Source organism: Seriola aureovittata, chromosome 9 (genome assembly GCF_021018895.1).
Source record: "Seriola aureovittata isolate HTS-2021-v1 ecotype China chromosome 9, ASM2101889v1, whole genome shotgun sequence".
NCBI classification, from domain to species: Eukaryota; Metazoa; Chordata; class Actinopteri; order Carangiformes; family Carangidae; genus Seriola; species Seriola aureovittata.
In genome coordinates, this window is record NC_079372.1 from 14893617 (window position 1) to 14915538 (window position 21922).

At 39.8% G+C, this 21922-nt stretch overlaps 3 protein-coding genes across 6 annotated transcripts; 2 read left to right on the forward strand and 1 right to left on the reverse strand.

Moving 5' to 3' along the window:
• Positions 1 to 80: 80 nt before the first annotated feature.
• On the forward strand, positions 81 to 9476 carry racgap1 (Rac GTPase activating protein 1). Its single transcript, XM_056385111.1, has 17 exons — positions 81 to 219; positions 1049 to 1154; positions 1266 to 1468; positions 1562 to 1704; positions 2237 to 2306; positions 2417 to 2470; positions 2578 to 2655; positions 2913 to 3030; positions 3484 to 3626; positions 4008 to 4172; positions 4299 to 4394; positions 5349 to 5547; positions 5981 to 6086; positions 6460 to 6592; positions 7832 to 7958; positions 8063 to 8162; positions 8422 to 9476. Exons 2-17 carry the CDS (start codon positions 1070 to 1072, stop codon positions 8495 to 8497), a joined length of 1896 nt encoding a protein of 631 aa, XP_056241086.1. The 5' UTR covers positions 81 to 219; positions 1049 to 1069; the 3' UTR covers positions 8498 to 9476.
• Positions 9477 to 10185: 709 nt separating this feature from the next.
• On the reverse strand, positions 10186 to 13251 carry si:ch211-210c8.6 (uncharacterized). The gene is made up of 5 exons (XM_056385138.1): positions 13027 to 13251; positions 11431 to 11536; positions 11078 to 11184; positions 10700 to 10872; positions 10186 to 10599 (listed from the first exon to the last, which is right to left on the reverse strand). Exons 1-5 carry the CDS (start codon positions 13181 to 13183, stop codon positions 10321 to 10323), a joined length of 822 nt encoding a protein of 273 aa, XP_056241113.1. The 5' UTR covers positions 13184 to 13251; the 3' UTR covers positions 10186 to 10320.
• Positions 13252 to 13375: 124 nt separating this feature from the next.
• Positions 13376 to 18199, forward strand: bin2a (bridging integrator 2a). 4 transcript variants are annotated; one of them, XM_056385213.1, is made up of 13 exons: positions 13376 to 13604; positions 14341 to 14448; positions 14544 to 14624; positions 14868 to 14922; positions 15008 to 15102; positions 15301 to 15396; positions 15582 to 15689; positions 15790 to 15875; positions 15972 to 16047; positions 16146 to 16228; positions 16556 to 17165; positions 17289 to 17343; positions 17473 to 18199. In XM_056385213.1, exons 2-12 carry the CDS (start codon positions 14365 to 14367, stop codon positions 17340 to 17342), a joined length of 1428 nt encoding a protein of 475 aa, XP_056241188.1. In that variant the 5' UTR covers positions 13376 to 13604; positions 14341 to 14364; the 3' UTR covers position 17343; positions 17473 to 18199. The 4 variants fall into 4 exon arrangements, with proteins under 4 accessions (XP_056241188.1, XP_056241189.1, XP_056241190.1 ...); XM_056385214.1 differs by having other exon boundaries at positions 17478 to 18199; XM_056385215.1 differs by having other exon boundaries at positions 16556 to 17078.
• Positions 18200 to 21922: the final 3723 nt, after the last annotated feature.

Genomic DNA, 21922 nt, shown 5'->3' on the forward strand with positions numbered 1-21922 from the left:
ACTACGCAGTCGGAAGTAATTTCTCTTCGTTCTTGACAGTGCTCGTCACTCATTGGCTAACGGCAAAATTTGAACTACAACGCGCTCAATGAAACTGTGGCTGCGGAAGGATGCGGATAAAGATAAAACAAGCTGGTCGCTAAACAAAAAAGAACAAGGAACGTGTTTTCAGCTGAACATTACGGAAAAGATTTTACACATTTCTCCGGAGTAGAAACGGTAGGTAACTACTGTCAGCTAAAGTCTGCTAACATGGGCGAGAGGACAAAAGTTAACGTTAGCAGCCAACGTCTACCCTAACGTAACCGCCGTGTTATTTTTCAATGGTACACTTTAGCTAAGTGTGCGTAACGTTATTTACTGGAGATGTAGAACAGAAACAACAGAAACAGATTTTGACTTGATGGACTGCGGTGGCAAATTAATTGAAATTGAATTGAACGGTGGATTTAACTGGATTATTGGATATTTCGATAATTTGTTTGTGTTGCACTTAAGTTTTAGGATAACTTCTTAATATGTGTCTGAAAGTCAGTTACACAATAGTTCTATATACAGTACTGTGCAAATGTTTTAGGCATTATAATGCCATGGATAGTTTTCATTTATCAATTAACATACAACCTACAGTAAACAGAAAAAAACCCTAAAACAGATCAAAACTTGCGGTGACCACCCAATGCCCTTAAAACAGCACCAGTTTTTCAAGATACTTAGGTAGGTTGTTTCAAGCATCTTAGAGAACTTGCCACAGATCTATGGATTAAGGCTGTCTCAGTGTCTTCTGTCTCTTCATGTAATCCCAGAATGACTCCATGATGTTGAGATCAAGGCTCTGTGGAGGCCAGACCATCTGTTACAGGGCTCCTTGTTCTTGTCTCTGTAGCTAGTTCAATAAGACTGTATGTTTGGGGTTGGTGTCATGCTGCAGGATGAATCATCTTCACATCTAAATGTCTAAAACGTTTGCACAGTATTGTTAATAGAACCACAACCCTTGTTATCCTATGAGTTAAATGTATTTAACTTACAATGCATATCTTTCAAGGGTCTTAAAACACAGAACATCATGGAGACCGCTGTGCTGAGCCTCCAGGGTTTATATGATAAGCTGAGGACCCAAATTGACGTCCTCAACGAGAACATTGAACCCAGTGAGTAGTTTATGTTTATTGGTTTTATCTTTACTTTGTATCATTTGAGACAGATGTAAGAGATCCCTATACAGATGCCTGCCATTAACTATGTGCATCTCTTTTCCCTAGACTTCATTCAGATGGCACAAAACTTTGATAATTGCCGTCGCAAATGGCTGAGGGCAGAGCAGGACCTAGGGTCTTGTAAAGAGATTCTCACCAAAACCGAGACAGAGAGGGGAGCCTTGGAGGTCAAACTGAAACATGCCCGCAACCAAGTAGATGTGGAGATCCGGCGCAGACAAAAGGCTGAGGCTGACTGCGAGAAGTTGGTATGTTGAATGAAATGGTGACCTCTGATTGCCGATATACTCAGTCTTCAAGTAGTTTCTCATATGTGCGCCGCTTGCATTTCTATAATACAGGATCGTCAAATTCAGTTGATTCGGGACCTCCTGACCAGTGAAGGATCCACCAACAGCATCCAGCTGAGTGCAGAGCAGCGCTCAGCTCTGGCATTCCTGAACACAAACTGTCAGGCAGCAGCCAACCTGAATACTAGCCGGAGGTAAGAAACTCACAAATACAGGATGTTTTGTAGTTCCTACAGTATTTCCTTTTTCTGGCTGTGAAGAGCTTCAATTTTTTTTTTTTTTTTTTTTTAAACCTGCCATATTGGTGGTGTGCCCGCTGGTTTAGCTGTTGTTTGAGCCATATGGTAAAATACAGAATACAACATTCATGGTGGTTCACCCCTGCGGGGGATTTCCCATTTACATGTAGGAACATCAAACACTTGAGATTCAGATGCAACACAGCATTGTATTCACAAGCTGACTTTAAACTGGGGAAGTCATTTTCCCCATCTGTTATCGTCTCCATCTATTTATCACATGAATGCACTATTCCAACACACTTTCAAATCACTCTGAGCTTTCATCTACATTTTTATTTTTATTTTTGAAAGGATGGAATTACAAATAAAACAGAAAATGAAAAATGTTTTGAGTGGAGGCAAATGCATTGGACTTGATAATCCAAATCCTTAGTGTGAGAAACACTTCTGACTGGCTTAACATCTTTTCTGTTCCTTCTGACAGACTGATGACGATAGATGAGTCCGCCTCTATCTTGTCAGACATCAGCTATGACAAAACGGATGACTCTCTTGTAAGTACTTTACTTGTCAGCTTTATCAGGAGTTAAAGCAACTTGAACGTGCTGTAAAATGACCTTAAATTTGGAAATCTGATTCTGATGATGTGCTTGATCTGTGACAGGATTGGGACTCCTCCACTGTGAGGACGGTGCGACTTAAGAAACGAGAAAAAAGGGTACGTTTACCACATGTGGACTTTGTCTGTTTTAAACTTTGGTTTTTGGAAGAATGGATTTAAGTTCACTGGAGGCACAGATGTCATGTCTCCGATTTTGATTTCAGCGTTCTTCCAGAAATCATGTGGATGGTCCTCCAGTTGCCTCCAAAAGGTCCCGATCAACAGGCAGAACTTCAGAGAGGGTAGGGTTTTTGCTTCTGTCTGGATATCATCTCTTTTTAAATCACTCAATTATGTGATGTGACACGCGAACACAATCGCTCCAAATGTATGAAGAGTGAAAATATGGCAACTATTTTACCAGCTTTGGCAACCAAAAGCAGCCCTGTAACCAGTTCTTAAAATACACATTCGGGCTCTGACATAGTTTGGCTGCATGTGGGTATTTTGACTACTTTTAAAAAATAAATAAATAAATAAAATAAAATGTTTATGACAGGGAAATGAGACCCTGGTGACAAAGACCACAGTGACTGTCCCTGCAAATGGAGGACCTGTTGAGGCAGTTTCTACCATCGAGACAGTTCCTTACTGGACTCGCAGCAGGAGAAGGACTGGTAAGATATCTATTATGATGGAAAATATATCCTTAGATACTAATTCATACAAGGCTAATGGCACTCAGCTCAAATTATCCTGTTAATTCTCATCCATCTAACTCAGTTCTTGAGACAAAAGTGAAAAGTTGATTTAGGGCCAAGGGACCCAATTTCTTTCAGCCTGTTGAGGACAGATATATTTTACTTTTTTGCAGTTAAAAATCACAATTTGAAAACCATGTCATCACACGACACAATATGCAACCCAAACAAAATCAAAAACATTATTTAATGGAGACTGTGTTTGTCTACATATTATTTGCAAAAAATGCACTCATAATTTTTATGGATATCTTCAATCTGAATATATGTAGCTGCAGCTGTAGTGATTAGACAGTATATTTTCTGATAACTGCAGGATATTTATGGAAAGCAACACACAGGTATTGATTTCCTATCTTTCCTATTCAGCTGCCATGGAGTGGGACTCTGAATCTGTCAAGTCTGAGGATGTCTTCAAGCAGCCTGCCAACCCTGAGGGAGAGATAAGAGCCCAGCCGAGCACTCCGCAGAGCAATGGAGGTGTCCGTCTTCACGAGTTTGTCTCCAAAACGGTAAGAATGCCTCTTGTGGGAGAGAATTGCAAAGTCAATTAATCTAACCAGAAAAGCGCATTTTCTTTTGGGATTTAACAATATTTTTGTCAATAAGTTTGATCAGACCCATCACTGAAGTTTAACCTATTTGTCAATCATTTATTTCCAGATCTTTTTTTTTTTTTTTTTGCCAAAGTACACTTATTGTTGTCTGTAAAGAAATGTATTGGCATCAGTATTGCATGATTTGAAACTGCTGCCGGTCCTTATATTTGCAGTGCATTTACTTTGGTTTATTTATAAAATAAAGTGTAATTTGTGGGTATAGCTGAATGCATACATAGCTGTGGACCTACAATATTTACCAGCCTATTAAGTGATTTTTAATGTCTTTTATAGGTCATTAAGCCTGAATCCTGTGTGCCCTGTGGGAAGAGGATCAAGTTTGGCAAGATTTCACTCAAGTGCCGTGACTGCAGGGTGGTGTCGCACCCCGAGTGTCGTGAGCGTTGCCCTCTGCCATGCATCCCCAATCTGGGTGCCACACCAGTCAAAATCGGGGAGGTGTGTGAGAACATTTTCTCATGACTGGTTTTGCTGTTGATATGCAGGCACATGTACAAGTTTTGTTTTTTCTCTGAAATTTTCTCACAGAGCTGAAAGTTTACCCCATTTCTCATTCATTGGCAGGGCGTGCTTGCAGACTACGTCCCCGACATGTCACCCATGATTCCTCCTCTCGTGGTCCACTGCATTAGTGAGATAGAGCAAAGAGGCCTGCATGAGGTGAGTGGTGTTTTCCTGTCCTAATAATATGCAGAAATGTGAGACTGTAAAGCCTCACGTTCCAGAAGTTATTTTTAATGTCTTCCCCTTAAGCTGCGACAGAGAGCTGTAACTAAGATTTAACAATCTGTTCCTGGGAGATTAAATTTGTAATTGAGCTATGGAAGTCTTCCAAATCTGTTGATGGCTGTGTGTCTTTGCTGCTGTCTCTTTTTTCTGTTTTCTGTTTTGCTTCTGTCTTACTTTCTCACTTTCATTCTGAGATGATCATGAAATGTTGCCTCAAATTTTCCACCTTTTCTGTCGATTTTTGTAAAAGATGTCCTTGATCTTCGTGGCTTTTAGCGATACGAACTGTTGATAAATGTAGATCTCCCAAATATTATTGTTTGAACCATTTAGGGATGAAGCTAGAGCCTCACTGTTAAATCAGTTATTCAATTGACAGAATTTTGTCATAGTAAAATGTGAGGATTCAATGCTCTTTTTGTTTTATCCCTTTTTCTTCTTTTTTTTTATCTGTATTATTTTTGGAGCATGTTATGCCTTTGTAAGTCTGACTCACCAGGTGTTAGTGACAGGTATAACCCTCATTGGCTGCGTGTCTCAAGTGTTTTTTTCCACCCCTCACACTTCCAACCTGTTATCATTTTCATAATCCTCCCAAAATTACAAATTTAGGTTAAGATTTGGATCGTGCACTCACACAGTCCACAGACATCGTTCACTGTTTTTGTGTTCTTTTCTTTACGGGGAATTAGCACTTTTAATGACAGTGTCTTCCTGCCCCTTTGCAAATGTTCCACTAAAACACCTGGACTTGATAGAACACAACAATCATCTTAAATGTATCACCTTGGATTATGGGATGGTGTAAGTAGCCCTATTTGGGGGTAAGTTCACTGAAGAAAATGAAACGATACATTGTAAATAATTGTATTTCTTCCCTCTCAGGCTGGACTTTACCGTCTGTCCGGTGCAGATCGCACAGTGAAGGATCTGAAGGAGAAGTTCCTCCGCAGCAAAACCGTTCCCGTGCTGAGCAAAGTGGACGATATCCACGCCATCACTGGCCTCCTCAAGGACTTCCTGAGGAACCTCAAGGAGCCTCTTCTCACCTTCCGCCTGAACCGTCCCTTTATGGACGCAGCCGGTATGTGTGTGTGTGTGTGTGACTGTGTGTTAGAAAAGATGCTAGTCTTAGTAATGGTAGTTTCTGATTTGAGGACCACATAGCAAAAAGCACTGGTACAAAAAATTAAATAAATTTATAGTAGAACTTGAAATAACTACAGCTTTGTGTAACTTCTTAATAGACAGCAGAAATGTACCCAACAGACTCATTAAATGAAAGTTTCACAAGTGTTTTTACTTTGTTTTTGCAATTTGTTCTGGACAGTGATGGAAACTTCAGGCGAGAAGTTGCCTGGAATAAACAAAAAGATTGATCTTTCACTCTGTTAGCATTTTTAGTATTTGTTTATTACTTGAGTCAGATACATTTTCTTTCAAGTTGTTATGAAATTCACTCAAGCTGCCATTTCTTGGTCTCTGCTGACAAAATTGTTTTCTTTGTTGTCCCTCAGAGGTTTCAGATGATGACAACAGCATAGCTCTGATGTACCAAACCATTGGTGACCTGCCACAGCCCAACAGAGACACACTGGCTTTCTTAGTTCTTCACCTTCAGAGGTTGGCAGCTACTTTCCTCTAAATAACATACTAAAATACCTAAGTGAGCTACGTTATGCATGTCCCAGTGCAGCCGATAAAAAGCATTCGCTACACTTTGATGCCTTGTATGTTCCTGCTAGTCTCTCTGTAATTAACTTTTTAATTTTGCTGTGTCCTCTGAATTTAATTGAGTTAAATTGCTTTAGGCAAAAAATGTGCTCAGAATTTCATCAACAGCTCGACTTTATCTATTTTCCTGATTTTTAGACGGATCAACTTTTTGTTTTCTTTGAAATTCAGTTATCTGTATTTAATCTAAAATACACTACAGATTGTGGCATTTTGATTTGATATAGATCAAATTGACATAATTAAATCTAAAATCTTTCAGAGTTGCTGACAGTTTGGACACAAAGATGGACATCCGTAACCTGGCTAGAGTTTTTGGCCCAACTATTGTGGGTCATGCCGTTCCCAACCCAGACCCTATGACAATCCTACAGGACACCAAACGACAGCCTAAGGTAGGCCTCAACAGTTTGTCATGTCTGTTATATTTCTTCAGTTGTTAGTCTTATACTTTCCCATACACAGAAAATTTAAAAGTAATCCTTATGATTTCAGCCTGAGTTAATTTGGAGACACTGTGGTTACCGTGGTAACAGCATGAAGGGTTTAATACCACAGGTCTCGGGATTCTGTGGGCAACAAATATTTGTTGAGCAGCTACTTTGTCAGAAATACAACTAAAGAGCCACTGGTGTATGTGTTTACAATTCAGCCAAACAGTTAATTAGATCAATAACTGGCCTTTTCCATTATGCCATGAGCAACAGTGATCTAAATTTCATGCTGGGCATGATGGGAGTAGTTTTTGACACAAACGCAGTGCACAGTAAAATGAGTTAGATAGCATGCTGAGGAGTTGGAGTTGTGCACCATTTTGCTGCGGCTGCTCCTTCTTGTTCCATTACTTCCCTCTAAAATGACCTGCTGTTGAGAAACCTAAAAAATGATGACTGGCTTGTTTGGTAGATGCCTTGTTAATGAACACTCGCTGTTTGCGCTCACCTGTCACAGATATATTGCGTTTCCTTTGCCTGCTTCACCACGATAAAAGCTACCCAATATTTGGCCGGTGATTGCTTTTAATTTGAATGAATGTAAACAGTGAAGCTGGATAGCATACGCTCATTGCTTCCTGTGAGTCCCTTGTGTTTGTTGAGGCAATTTGACTCCAGCACAGGAATGGGGGACTCCGCCAACAACAATGAAAACCAATAGAGAGGTAATTATAAAATGGAAATATATTGCATGGCTACAGCTGGAAATATGCACACAAAATGATCAATTTAACTGTCTTTTATGTGGAGTGTATACCACATGGCGAAACTGAAGTCTTAAAGTCAAGATGAGGATTTACTGTTTCATAAAAGCATTAATGGATTGTTTTGTTTTGTTTTTCTTCTGAGCGATCAATAATTGTGATCACAATAAGTAGCAGAAAACTTCGGGCCTTTTCGTAAACCATCTTAATGTAAGAGACTGAGCTCCCATAATTAGAAAGCACCAAAAATGTCTTTGCTATACAATAATACACTCCAGAAAATCATCACAAGACCATACACTTGATTTTTAATAATTCCCCTCTGTCTTGCTGAAGGCATCTTCGTAACCAGCGTGGGACTACTGGAAGAGGAATGAGGCAACGCACTGAAATATCCCTGATCTTTTTCATTTTTACTTTATCCCTCTCTGTTCAGGTTGTGGAGCGTCTCTTGGCTCTGCCCGTGGGTTACTGGGGCCAGTTTGTGATGGCAGAAAATGAGCAGCCAAACTTGGACCATCTGATCATCGAGAACGCAAACTGCTATGCCACCCCTGAGAGAGGTACGGGCGCTCACTAAACTTTGTGTTTAGCTCTGCAGTGCTTGTATGATTGTGGACAGTTGTTTACAAGTTGACATTTCATTGTGATGTTTGTACTGTTGCAGCGAGCATGCTGGGACCTCTGACTACTCCAGAGCACCATCTCAATAAAACCCCCTCCTCCAGCTCTTTGTCTCAGCGCATGAAGTCCACGCTGACACCCAGGTAAACACACAAGCACAGTCCCTTCCTCTTTGCTTAAACACTATTTTTTAAAACCAATGATCGAATAATTAATTTGCTTTAGAATGACTGTTGTAAAAGCGAAAGTAGTTTTTTTTTTAATTTAGAGAAAAGCTGACTTGTTTGAACATCTTTCATATAAGTTAATCTACCATACATTATTTCATTATCCTTCAATCACACTGTTTTATTGACCATGACTCCTAATTTAATTAAATGTCATGTGCACTCCTTGTCGCAGATTTGGGAGCAAGAGCAAATCAGCAGTCGGATTCTCTCGCCAAGGAAAATTCTTTGCATCTCCGCTCCTCAAATAATCCAAAGCTACACGTAACTTTTATTCATACTGCAATAACACATAACAAGGTACTGCCTTAATAACAGCTATAAACGCCTCCATCTTAGTCTTCCTCTATATACTTATAATCGTTTAAATATTTCACAATGGTAAGATTTGTATTTTGATGATTTTACGTGTTTGTAAAAGGATTGTGTTTTTTTTTTTTTAACCAAATAGTAGGTTTTTCCTATCTATGCACACTTGTGGCTTTAGAGGATGCTTTTGCTAAATATTTAACATGACACTCTCACATCCCATTATAACACATGAGAATGTACTGTATATTTACTATGTTTGAGAAGTGTGATCATAGATGAAAATATGTACTGTAAATGCACAGTTTGGTTGTGATGTGCTTCTAAATCTAATCATTTTTTTTTAGTTTTTCAACTCATGTGTCACTCAGAAGTTGAAGAGCCCATTCTTAGGCATTTCATTTTAAGTTGTAATTGAATGTCATTCTTGCTTGTGTTTATCTTTTAGTTTTGATGTTTGTATTTCATTTCTAATCCATGTTTAGAGTCACAAATGCCCTATCCTTTTTCATATATTAAGTACAGACAGTATTTATAAGACCTCAGTGGGAAGTTCTTGGTCTTAATCTGTAAGATTTACAGGGCGTGATATTATTGGTGATCGTCATCAATCTCTTGAGAAAGGGGACATTTTTAAATCTTGCTGCCATTTTGTTTGACAGTGTATCATGCACTAACAGGGATCACCAGGAAGATTGTTCACTGGTTTATGTCACCTGCTGTAATCTCTGTCAGATCATTTTGCTCTTTCAATGTTTAAAGCTCTGTGTAATGTTTGTACCATGGGAGGCAAAAGGCATTCCTTAGTAAGATTAGCCAGTTCAGTTACTGTGGCATTATTTGATTAACTATTAGTGCAAGTTTTGTAAACAAATACTCTTTAAAATTTATGTCACTTATAAAATACATCCCTAACATTTACATAAACGTCTCCTGTCCTTTCTCTTAAATGCTTGGTGCTGTTTCCAAACCTTAACACCCTGAGTGCAAGGGAGACTGTGGTCCAGACGGTTAACACTAACTTTAATCTCCTGTTTGAGGTTCTATTTTGACTTCAGCATGGTGTCTAGTTGCAATATATAAACTTCAAAAAACAACTCTACAGTAGATGTAGAAGTAAACTGTCAAAAAAAAAAACTAGACTTTCTTTAGATTCTTGAAAAGGTTTCACTTCATCTAAGAGGCCTTTTCAGTTTTGACTCACTGGTTTTCAGAAAAATGTGGGTTTTCGATTTGTATGTTCACATTAGGACTGCACAATATGCAAAGTATTCATATTGCGATTATTTTTTGGAAGGTCTTTCAGTTGGAATGATTGTTTTTGCATTTCAATTTCAATGATGATTTTTAAAAAATGAAATGTTTGTTGGGGCTTGTTCCAAACAAGCATGTCCCTTTACATCTGGAAAATAATTACATCTCAACAATGCACAACAATATAAATATCACATTTTAACTTTATCAAAAAAATTGCAGCTCCGGCAATTTGGGTATTGCACTCAGCCATATTGCGATTTCCATTATATTTTGATTGATTGTGCAACCTTAGTTCACATCAACACATTTATAAGTCAGAAACTCATAATTACGATATGACATGAATGTGGCATTAAACTCTAGATTCAAAAGATCCATTTACAACATTTATTTTATCGAATAAAATGACAAGTAGTAAATCACAATTACACACTCAATTTGAAATATTCTTAGTTTTGTTGAGAACATTTAATGACTATTGGTGCAACAGATGAGAAAATAGTCAACATCAAAATTTAGGCAATGGCCAGAGAAGAGGAGTGTTCTTGAGGTAGTTCTGGAAGGCTGGGTCAGACCCCCACTTCTTCATGGCCTGCTTCTCCAGGATGGGGATACCGCTGACGTAACGTAGCAGGAACCAGACGAAGAGAGGTGACGCCACACTCAGATACTGGGGACCCTGCATCACCGATGAGGCCGAGAGCCACAGGCCCGACCACTGCAGGATCTCTCCAAAGTAGTTAGGATGTCTGCTACAGGCCCAGAGTCCACTCTGGATGAACTTCCCCTGGAGGCACGAGAGTAAATTGGGCGGTACAGTTGTTACTCTCAGTGAATGAGGCATTAATGCAGTTTGGGCTTGCACAACATGTGGTCTGTTAACTTACAGCATTATCTGGGTCATTCTTGAAAAACCATTTCTGCTGGTCAGCAATAGCCTCGGTAGCGAAGCCAAGGCCCCATAGAGTCCAGCCAATGTAGTCCCTCGTTCCCAGAGGCACATCTCGCCTCTCACTGTTCAGCATGAGGGTGGGCAGGAGGGTCATAAATACCCACACAGCTGAGAGAAACAGGAAAAGATAAATCATCTTCAACCAGGCTTACCTTAATACTTCCATGAACTAAATGCATTTAACTTACAGTAACCAACAGCACCTGCCCTGAAAAAATGCATATAAAGAGCTAGAAACTAGACAGTGATTTATACAAGGCAGCCCTCCCTTCAGTTGGGTGCTGAGTTGGGCATTTACATCACTCCCAAGTACCTTGAATAGTCCAATATACAAAGAAAGTCCCTGGGCTGTCTCTGACATTGTTGAATCTGCGATCATGACCGTCCTTCAAGATCCGCATGAAGAGGAATGTACCGAGCCTGCAGAAAGAACACAGTTAAAATCCGTTCACATTAACCAAGGCATTATTCATTAACCTGAAAAGTTTCTCATTCATTAGTCTCTCCTCTGACCTTGCCAAGGACCCTCAATGACTGAACCTGCACAAAACCCAGCGGGTTTTAATGCAGGAGGATATAATCTTGGCATGCCTCTGTAGCAGTTTTATTGAACCGTGCAGGGGTGTCACTTCATATAACTCCGGGGTTCAATACTGCCTTGCCTACCTGAGTCCCCATGCTGTCACCAACCCAGACTGCACCTTCTGACGGACATGACTGGCTCCTCCCCAGATACGACTCAAGTGGGCAAGTAGTATAAATGTGCCAGATCCTGGAAAAAAAAAAAAAAAAAAAGAGAGAGAGAGGGGTAGAGAGAGAGAGAAGCTGCAGACTCAGGTTGGTTGGGACATGGACATGGCAGACAGCTCTTCTTGTTGCAGATTAAGGCGTGTTCAATAAATCTTTTACCCAGGATACTGCAGACGATTGGTTCCAAAGTTCAAGGGTAAGAATAACCAGGAGCGCAGAGCAGGGTGGAGAGCCAGAGGAGGACGAGTAAAAGAGTGTCAAGGTGATTCATTTGAGAAATTATAAAGAAATCAGTCACTGGTGTCGACAGGTAAGCTACGCTGTTCTACCTGTAACAAATTAGTAGTTAATTGATTGCATTTAAGCCAAGAGGCACCTTGTCCTGACAGATAGAATTAATTTGCAAATCTGTAACTTCCTCATTGGATGTGTCTAAGTCGTCACAGATGTCTATTGCATAATTAAAACTTGCAGGAAAGTTAGGACACAAGGGCTGCACCAAATGATTATTTTTATCATCAATTAACCTGCCAATTAATCATATAACTGTTTAATCGTTTGGTCTGTAAAATGTCTCCGTATGGGGAAAAATGTTCAGTCCAAGGCGGCACCTTTCCATGTTTTGTCCGACCAACACCCCATAACTCAAAGTTACACAGTTTACTGTCACAAGACCAAAAAAAAAGAGACACATCCTCACAATTGAGAAGCTGGAACAAGGTATCGTTAGGTCATTTATAACTGAAAATCATAAGGGATTATTATTTACAATCAAAATAGTGATGATAAATTTTCAATAAATTGCGTCAGCTCTTGAGGACACCAATAAATTAGGAATTCAAGAACATGCAGTAATTCTTCAACTACCAAAATATTTGTATGTATATATATATATATATATATATATATATATATATACACACATTTATATGTAACAAGTTTATAATTGTTTTTACCAATGTAAAAGTGAGACAAAAATACAATATGATTTTCTCAGTTAGCAGCGTACCAGTGTGCCTACAAGTGGAGAGACAGTTAATGTCAATTTCTTGTATGGGGCCCAAAAAAAACAGCCCCCACCCCCCTTTGAGTCAGAGAGAAGGTCCCAGGTTTGCTGTGTAAGCCCCTGCTGGTACAGGACCATGAGGTCGAGCTGATTGGATCTATACTGCCGCCTCTTAAGCTGAAGGAGGAGCTCCAGGGCTGTTTCACAACAAAGCTCTTTTAGATAACACGACTTTTGTAATGATGATCATTCAACATCTAAATGCAATGCAAAGTTTAGTTTTTAATTTATCTCACAGCCCCACAGCAGCTGAATTGCGGTTAATTAACTTTCCTCCAGGCTGTTTAAATGTGATTCGCTGTTCTGTCACGTCGAGTTAACACCAATTTATTTCTGCTGAATAACTCTCCAGACTTCAGAACCAGTCAGATCATTGCCGCAAGTCAACATTAACAAATGGAAATGCGAAATGCTCGTCAATTTTTTTGTGTTTCTCTTTACATTACCTGCCAAATCATAAAACTTCTCGGTTCTGAAAGCTGAGGCCAGAGCCCAGCCGGCCCACTGGATGCCCAGGTCAGTGACGGCACATTTGGCCAAAGTGCTCCCCATGATCAGCTCCTGCAGCCCGGCGAGCAGCACAGGAATCTGATGGTTTGTCATCGGACCACTCCTCCTACACCCTAAGAAATATAAACAGTCTGGGTAAAGTTCACCGCTGCCATACTACTACACAGGGAGTGGCTTGATCGCAGGGAATTCTGGGTATTGTAGTTATTAGAGGATTAGAAGCAAGGAGTGTCCACGGGTCACAGAGAGGCAGTGGCTGAATACAACTGCATTTCCTTACTCTTCTGCTGCTTGTACTTTACTTGAGTAACACAGTTTTCGACTGTTTTATACGTCTACTCAGTGGCTGAGCAAATATTGATCCTTTAACTTAATCAAAGTAACAATACGACAGTGTGAAATAGGCAACTCCATTACAAGTAAAAGTCATGCTTTGAAAGTGTTGCTTCAGTAAAGGCGTGTAAGTGTCGTTATTGGACTGTACTCAGGAGCAGAAAACAACAATGATAATAATGTAAGTGGTCATATAGTATGATAAAAATGATGATAATAATAATGATAATGATGATAACTTTATTTGTATAGCACCTTTAAAAACAGAGTTTACAAAGGGTCTTGACAACTAAACAGAGGAAACAACAACAACAATATGACAACAAGGCAGAAATGAGGTAAAGCTAAAGAGAAAAGACATACAATACAATATACTTCAATATAAATAAAATCAGTTGAAGAGAGTAAAGCCAGTAAAAAACAATAAAAGGACAATAAAAAGATGACATCCCATAAAAGCAAGTCTATAAAAATGGGTTATATAGTATTATGAGTAATATGTTGCATTTTAATGTTGTGTTGGATGTGCATGTCAGTACTACTTACACTAAAACTCCCACAATAATAACAATTATAGTATAGCGGGGAGAAGGTGCAGGTGTTTTGCTTTAAAACACTTTATTCAGTGTGCAGCATTAAGGACAAATACTGGCTGGTCTGAAGGTGTTATTGTCTGTGTACAATATTCACTATAGAGTCCAGAGCTCTGGATGTTGGAGAAGATGGAGAGTAGTCTTAAGTAAGAAAAATGTTATATTGTCTTAATTTTGTTACGATGATTAAATAGTATCCTAATGTTGAAATTGCTTTCAGGGAAAATGTATTTGATCTGTAAATTCCCCTTCGCTTAACTTAACGATTGTGGTTTCACTGATTGTGTAATGTATCTTGTCCTCTCTGTTTCCCTTCATAATCAGGAATAAACACAAACAAGACGAAACATGACGGACAGCACGAGTCCAAAAGGCAATTCTGGTGACTTTGCGAAAAAAGTCCAAAGACAGCTGAGCAGAGGCAAAGAAAGGGTAATAGTCTGCAGGATCTTGTTTCCCATATAACAAGAGAAAGAAGAAATAACCTCTTAATAGCTGTTGCTTTGAGATATGTGCTTTTTCTGCAGGTGCTGCAACGGCTGGGAAAGACTGTGGAGACCAGGGATGACCACTTTGAACGTTTTCAACAGCAGTTTAATGACCAGCAGGTAATCATCCTCCTGCTTTATTAAAGAATGAGAAGTATGGATTGTGTTTAGGACTTTCCTTTTCCATGTTTAGTTGGACAGTTGAAACAGATTTAATGCTGTTAAAAAATTGATTGTCTCACCATTTTTGACTGTGTATGTTAACACAGGGATGATTTATCATCTTTTAGCCAGTGACTCCAACATCATAAAAGTAATAAATGTAAAGACTGGCAATCATACGGACCTCTTGTCTGTTTGCAGACTGATGGGAACCGGATGTACAAGGACTTGAGGAATTACATTAACGCAGTCAGAGGTGAAACATGCTTTTTGCTCGTAGATGCTGCAGACTTATTTATGTCCTCTTCAGTCCTCATGAATACAGTCCTGCTTCTTCCCAGACATGCGTGAAGCATCGCGGCGCCTTTCCCAGTCTCTGTTTGATGTTTATGAAACCGACTGGGCCGGGGAGGAGGACCTGGGAGCCATTGTAGAGGTCAGAACCAGTATGATCATCAGTGATAGTATAAACTCTCTCTCACTGCATGCTCTACCAACTGCACAGTTTTGTCTTACAAGTACAAAAGCAACCAGGCAAGATTCACACATCACCAAGGGACCAACCCCTCCCCTTTTTTTCCACCCTCTCTTCATACATAATTAATGCAATATTTATGCTGCGCCTTTTAATAAGGGGGAAGATCTCCTGTGGAATGACTACGAGGTGAAGCTATTAGACCAGGCCGTACTCACAATGGAGTCCTACGTGAGCCAGTTCCCAGATGTCAGGGTAAGGAAAGAGGAACCATGTATGCACACAAACATAACATGAATATACAGACAGACAAAAAGTCCTGTGTGTCCTCACACACACACACACACATACACACAAAAACAACAAATACAAGCACACAGGAAGTTCACACAGAGACATGCACACACAGATAGTACATCTGTTTTTTTTTCATTCTGTAGGAGAAAATTGCCAAGAGGGGAAGAAAACTGGTGGACTACGACTCTTCCCGTCACCACCTGGAGGCACTGCAGACTGCCAAGAAGAGGGATGATATCAAGATAAACAAGGTCATTAAAAATGACACACATGTCTTGTTTACACTCTGTATTATAACCTTTATTTGCTCAGAAATACACATTATAATTGAGTCAGTTTCTCATTCTGCAGGCAGAGGAAGAGATGAATTATGCCAAAAGTGTCTATGACAGCATCAACAGTGATCTCAAAGAAGAGCTGCCTGTGTTCTATGACAGGTCTGATGGAATATTTTTATTGCTGTATGATTTGTGTGAATTTTCAGGTTTTTTTTTTTTTTTAAGTGCGTGTTTGTCAATGTTTTTCCCCTTTAGCCGTATCGGATGCTACGTGTCCGTCTTCTCAGCCATGTCAAATCTACGAGACGTCTTCTACAAGGAAATGCGCACGGTATGTTTAGATCTGTGTTGGTTGAGCAGCTACATTCAGCTGGCACACAGTATTTATTGTTATGAAATTCTATTTTGTCTATCCGTCTCCTCTTCTAGCTCAATCTTGATCTACAGAATGTGATAAAGGAGCTGCAGGCTCAGCATCCAGACAAAGCGTTTCCTGTGAGGGGACTGCAGCCGTAAGTTCCTCTTTTCTTTTTTTGGGGGGGAGAATCAAAGGAATAGTTCGCCACAAAATTGTATCAATACACTTTAAGCTCAAGTATACTTCATAGATCATGACGCAAAGTCTTTTCTTAGCCTTTTTGCCAAAAGAATTTAATGTCAGTGATCCAAAATGTTTTGTGGCCAAACACTTTTCTTCCATTGCCTTGGTTGCTTTAGATCCCACACCACTGAGTCATCTGACAAACTGCTTTCTTGTAAACGTTTATTTTGGGATGAATCTCAAAATTCGAACCGTGTCCTTGCTTTTTTCCCTGATATTATCCTGCTAAATGTTGCAGTTATGGCTCCCTGAGAAGACGAACACTGATGTCCCCTAAGGCCTGGAAAGCGAGCTTCTCTGAGTTTCACAGGAGCTACAATCCTAAAGCTGGCCAGAGGTTTAGTTTCAGGTCCCCAGACAAACCTCGCCGCGGCACTCTGTCCAGAGAGAGCAGCACCCTGGCAGTCTCCCCACAATCTGCAACTCTGGAGAGCCACACCCCCAAGCACAGCGACCCGGACGCCGAATCGAGCCACAGTGAGATCTACAGCTGTCCCACAGAAGAGGGCGATGCAGCGGGGTCGGGTGGAAACGAGCTGAAGTCAGGAGAAGACGGCAATCAGGTGGAAGAGGAGAAGGGCGTGAAAGGAGAGCAGTCTGAACCAAAGCCTCCTGCAGAATCTGATGATAAGGCTGAGAAAGCTTCAGCGAGCGAGAGCAGCTCTGAACTGAACAACTCCTGCGATTCAGAGAGCTTGGAGCTGAAGCTGTCTGCTTTAGACAACGGCCCACTGCACATTGAAGAAAGAGAAGACAACCAGGTACTCCTCAACACTCAAAGAGCAAACGGACTGGATAATGGTGAAGTTTCTGGGTTTAAGTCTGAGGTCCTGTGCATTCCTCACAAGGTTTGTCATCTGATCAGCTGAAGCACAGTGCTGCAGGCCTCTCCTATGTATTTTCCATCATTTTGTGCCATGATTCTCCTTCTTTTCTTACAATTTTTGCTCTTTTCTTTGTGTCCTATCTAGGATGCTCCTGCAGAAAAACAGGCGCCCCTAGACTCCAAAAGCACAGTGGTTTAAGGTTTTCGCACTTTGATATAAGTTTTGTCTTTCATGCATACAACTTCTCTCATATTGTCATTCCTGTTTTCTCTTTGTCTGGTGTTTCTGTGCTTAACTGAGGTTTTTGTCATAAATCTGTGTTTGCCAGAACAGAAGAGACTGAAGTCAACAGCTGCACAAGAGAAATAATGTGGAGACAGCTGCACTGAAATCCTCCAGCTGGTGTCACGACGGATGTTCAGTGCAATGATTTGTTGCTGTTATTTATCTTTTATTGAAATCAATTGTAAATACACTCTACAATGTCTTTGGGTTAAAATTTTAAATATTTTTGTTTAATGTTAAAAGTATACCCACCCGTTTCATTATACGCTGTACCAAACAGGTACATTTTAAAATCAAAGTATTTCTTTTATGTGTATAATGTACATTGCAAACATAAATGCACTATTAGGTTTACATGGTTAAAAAACTTACCAACTGACTACAACATGAACACAAAGATGTACTGAGCTGTGGTCTCAGTTTCATGAGGAACGGAACTAAACTCTGTGCTCATGTTGCCATTGACCAAAAGATTTTTTTAATCCGATTTTGATGGCAGGGATTCAGCAGGGATTCATTTTCATTCATGTGAAATTCATTTTAATTTGAATTATAAATTTGAACCTTTCTACTCATAAAACGGGAATCTATTAATTAGCTGTGCACTTCGAAGATAAAAATTAACACGGTTATCTTTTCTTAATCTCATTTACTCTCAAGTTATTTCTCTACAGTTTATTGTAATTATTTAATGAGTATGCACATCTAAAGCTAAGATATGTGGGAATTATTATGAAATTTGTACACCAAAATAATAAAAAAGCATTTAATTAAAACTTTGTCTCAATAGCTGCATTTGTTTCTCTCAAAAAGGACGTTTAAAGTGACAAGGACAAAAAGTCTCACTGAGCGTAATGGAAAAGTTGATAGAGATAAAGCTGTCAAAAAAGATATTGTTGAATTCGAGAGTTAAAATATTTGATTTAGTGATGATGAATCGTTTGGTAATAGAGATGTCAGTTTATACTGGATAAATTTGATAATACATAATGTGGGTTTTTTTTGCTTATGCTTCAGTTTGTATAGGAATAAGACGTTAGATGTGAGCTTCCTAAAATGTGTTGTGGTCAATTGACCAAAATGTCTTACTTATTGAATTGTAACAATTACAGTATTTACACATAAAGACCACTTCTTGCTGAAACCTTCTGATTTTGTAGCTAAGAGTGCGATACATGCTTTTAAAAATATGAACAACAACCTTCTGTGATATGAACTCTGTGCTAGTTGTCAAAGCTTGAGAGCCTTGCACATATTTGTGTAAGAGTGCAGAGTATGGGTGGACTGGAAAATATTTTTATGTTATTTACAAAATCAGAAAGGAAAGAGACTTTGTATTGTAACTGAGCAATAATAAAATCTATGCATGTTCTTATGGGGACTCAGCGGGGGCAGTCAGCAGGGACTCAGCACTGGGGCTCATTCTGAAGGAACGATGAAGATGTCCAGCTCAATATGACTAATGTTTTTTGACTTCTTTGAAAAGACACTCCACTGATTTTACACACAAAGATCAATTTACTCAACTCGAGGAGTACATCTTATCAAGATCAAATGCGACAGCCCAGGGGTCCCCAGATCCTGAGGGGTCCCAAAAACCACAGCTTCATCCATCTTCACCTGTTTAGGTAATTTATTTAGTTCATTTATTTGCACCACAAAGTACAATATCAACTAAGGTGGCAGTTTAAGGTTTTAATGCCTTCAATTATATGGCCTGCAGTTAGTTTGATAACATACAAACACTGAGAAGGTGATAGCTTTTGTCATGTCTGACTTTACAGTGTGAATGTATGGCTACTTATTACCCTGTATTGATCTAGAAAATATACCAATAGAAAAGATTGGCTTATTCATTTTTGGCCAATACTAGTGAGGGAGTCAGTGGGGGCAATTTTTTTGCCCAGGGGCCCTTTAAGAGATTGATCAGTCCATGGAAACAAGCAGCTGCAGCTCTGTCTGTTCCACATTTAAACTCAGCAGTGAGATCCTGCTCATAGACGATCTTTGACGGAGGGGGAGGAAAGGGAGGGGTCGGAAATCGAGAGCGTGTCCTGCATGACTCACGAGTGCTCGGAGAAGAAGTAGAAGTACTTACTGTGTTTCACAGACGCAGTTTTGGACGCCTGAGCGGAGTCACAGGGAGTTTAAATTTCAAACTTCAGTTAGCTGTGTGCGTTAGTTTTCTCCACCTTAGAAGTTAGCTCCGGGAAAAGTTTTATTATCTAGTTTAGTGAGACGCCCCGCTGCGCCCAGGTAAGCTCACAGCACAGCTGTGATGAACAATGTCTGATTGTTTGTTCAGTGTTTGAGAATCATGGAAGAGTTTTTAGCTCACATGTCGTAATTTTCCCGGGGTCGCTTTCTCAGACAAGCTAAGTTTATGAGAACATGCGGGTGAAAGAGTTTGTGTTTCTTTAAAAGGTCAGAGTAACCTGTTTACTAAGAAGACAAAGGAGCAGCTGAAAAATGAAATATGTCGGTAACAATGGAGGAAAATGTGTTAACCAGCTGTTTTCCATGTTCAAATAAAAACATTTAGGTTATTGTTACATGGTTGGAAAACGTCAGGGCTGCACCTATTTTCACTGTAGATAAAACTTCCTACTATTCTTTGCTCATCATCTAACAATTATTTTCTCGATAAATCATACATTTTTTGTCCAAAAAATGTTAGAAATGGCGAAGAATGTCTGTTAAAATTTCCCACAGCCCAAGGTAATCTATTTCATTCGCTTGTTTTATTCGACAAAAAGTCCAAAACCCAAAAATGTTCAGTTTACTGTCACATATGACATGCAACAGCATTCAATTGTCAAATCATAAGAAGCTTAAATCTGTGAGTGTTTGGAATTTTTGCTTCTAAAATGATTAACCAATCATCAAAATAGTTCTTGATTAATTTTTTGACAATAGACTAGTCAATTAATCGAGTAACACTGAAACGTTATTGTTGAAATGGGATGCAGAGAGATATTGTTGTCTTTATTTGTTAGTTTTAACAATTTTTGTGTGTTTCTTACAGGTCGGCAGTGAGTTAAAAAGCAACCATGAACAGTAAGTGCCCATTTGATCAATAATAACAGCGCTGATTTATTTGTATGACTGCACCCAAAAGCTCCAAAAGGCTCAGGCTCATTCATCAACTGGTTGTCCTGTTTATGAATTAAAGGAGAATATTTGCAAAGATTATTATCTATTGTTTTAAGACCTTTATTATTATAGTTTGTATTGTGTATTTCTAAACACTGCAGTTTAAAAAAAAAAAAAAAAAAAAAAAAATTCTAATTACTTAACAGTAATTGCCAAACATAAAACCTTGGGTCCAGTATTGGTATTCCAGCACAGGAGTGTTAGATAAGATAAGATGAGATAAGATCAAATAGTTGGCACTAAGCTTAGTTAAGAGAGAAAAAAATACATTATCATTGTATTTACATGAGGTGTACTATTGCACGTTGTTCACATGAAGTGCAGTTTTACATACATCGCGCATCGGTAAGAGAAAAAGTTGGTGTTACAAAGAAATATTGCACATATTACTTTCCATTGGTGTTTGTGCAGTACCCAGTGGGTTGTTGCGAGCAGTGCTTGTTTACAGTCTGACAGCAGCAGGAAGTAAAGACCTGCAGTATCGCTCCTTTGAACACCGTGGGTGGAGCTCCCGACCGCTGAAGGCGCCGCTCGGTGCTGTCAGAGTCTCATGCAGGGGGTGGGAGACTTTCTCCCCTCAGGATGAAAGCTTGGCCAACATTTTCTCTCTCCCACCACCTCCACTGTATCCGGGGGGCATCCCAGGAAGGAGCCTGCCCTCTTGACCAGTTTATTCAGTCTCTTCCTGTCTGCTGTCGAGATACTGCTGCCCCAAGAGAACACTCCGAGGTCTGAGTCTCCTCAGTGGATGAAGTCTCCTCTGGCCTTTCTTGCATAGTGTATTAGCATTGTCCGTCCAAAGTCTACACTCTGAAAATCACACACGTGGGTGGGTGGCCCCGGGGGCATCTATCACCAGCTCTTTGGTTTTTTCATTGTTTATTTGGAGGCAGTTGCACTGACACCAGCCCACAAAGTCCTAGGTTAGTCTCCTATACTCCTCATCCAACAATAGCGGAGTAATCTGAGAACTTCTGCAGATGACAGTTTGATGAGTGATGTATAAAGTCTGGTGTAGAGGATAAACAGGAAGGAGGCCAGGACTGTCCCTAGTCAGACGCACAGTCCTTAAACCCCTTCATACTGTGGTCTGTTTGTCTCATCCAAATGGTGAGGCGGCGATCTACCACCACACAATGCATCTTCTCCCTCAGTAGTAAGGTTAGTATGGTGTTGAATGCACCGGCGAAGTCGAACAATATGATTCTCACAGCAGATCCAGGGTCTTTCACATGGAGAAGGATCTGTAAAGAAGGTGGATGTTGGCATTGGCTACACCGATGCATCACTGCAGCAGGTCTAAGAATAGGTGCACCGGAGGGCGAAGGTAGGTCAGGACC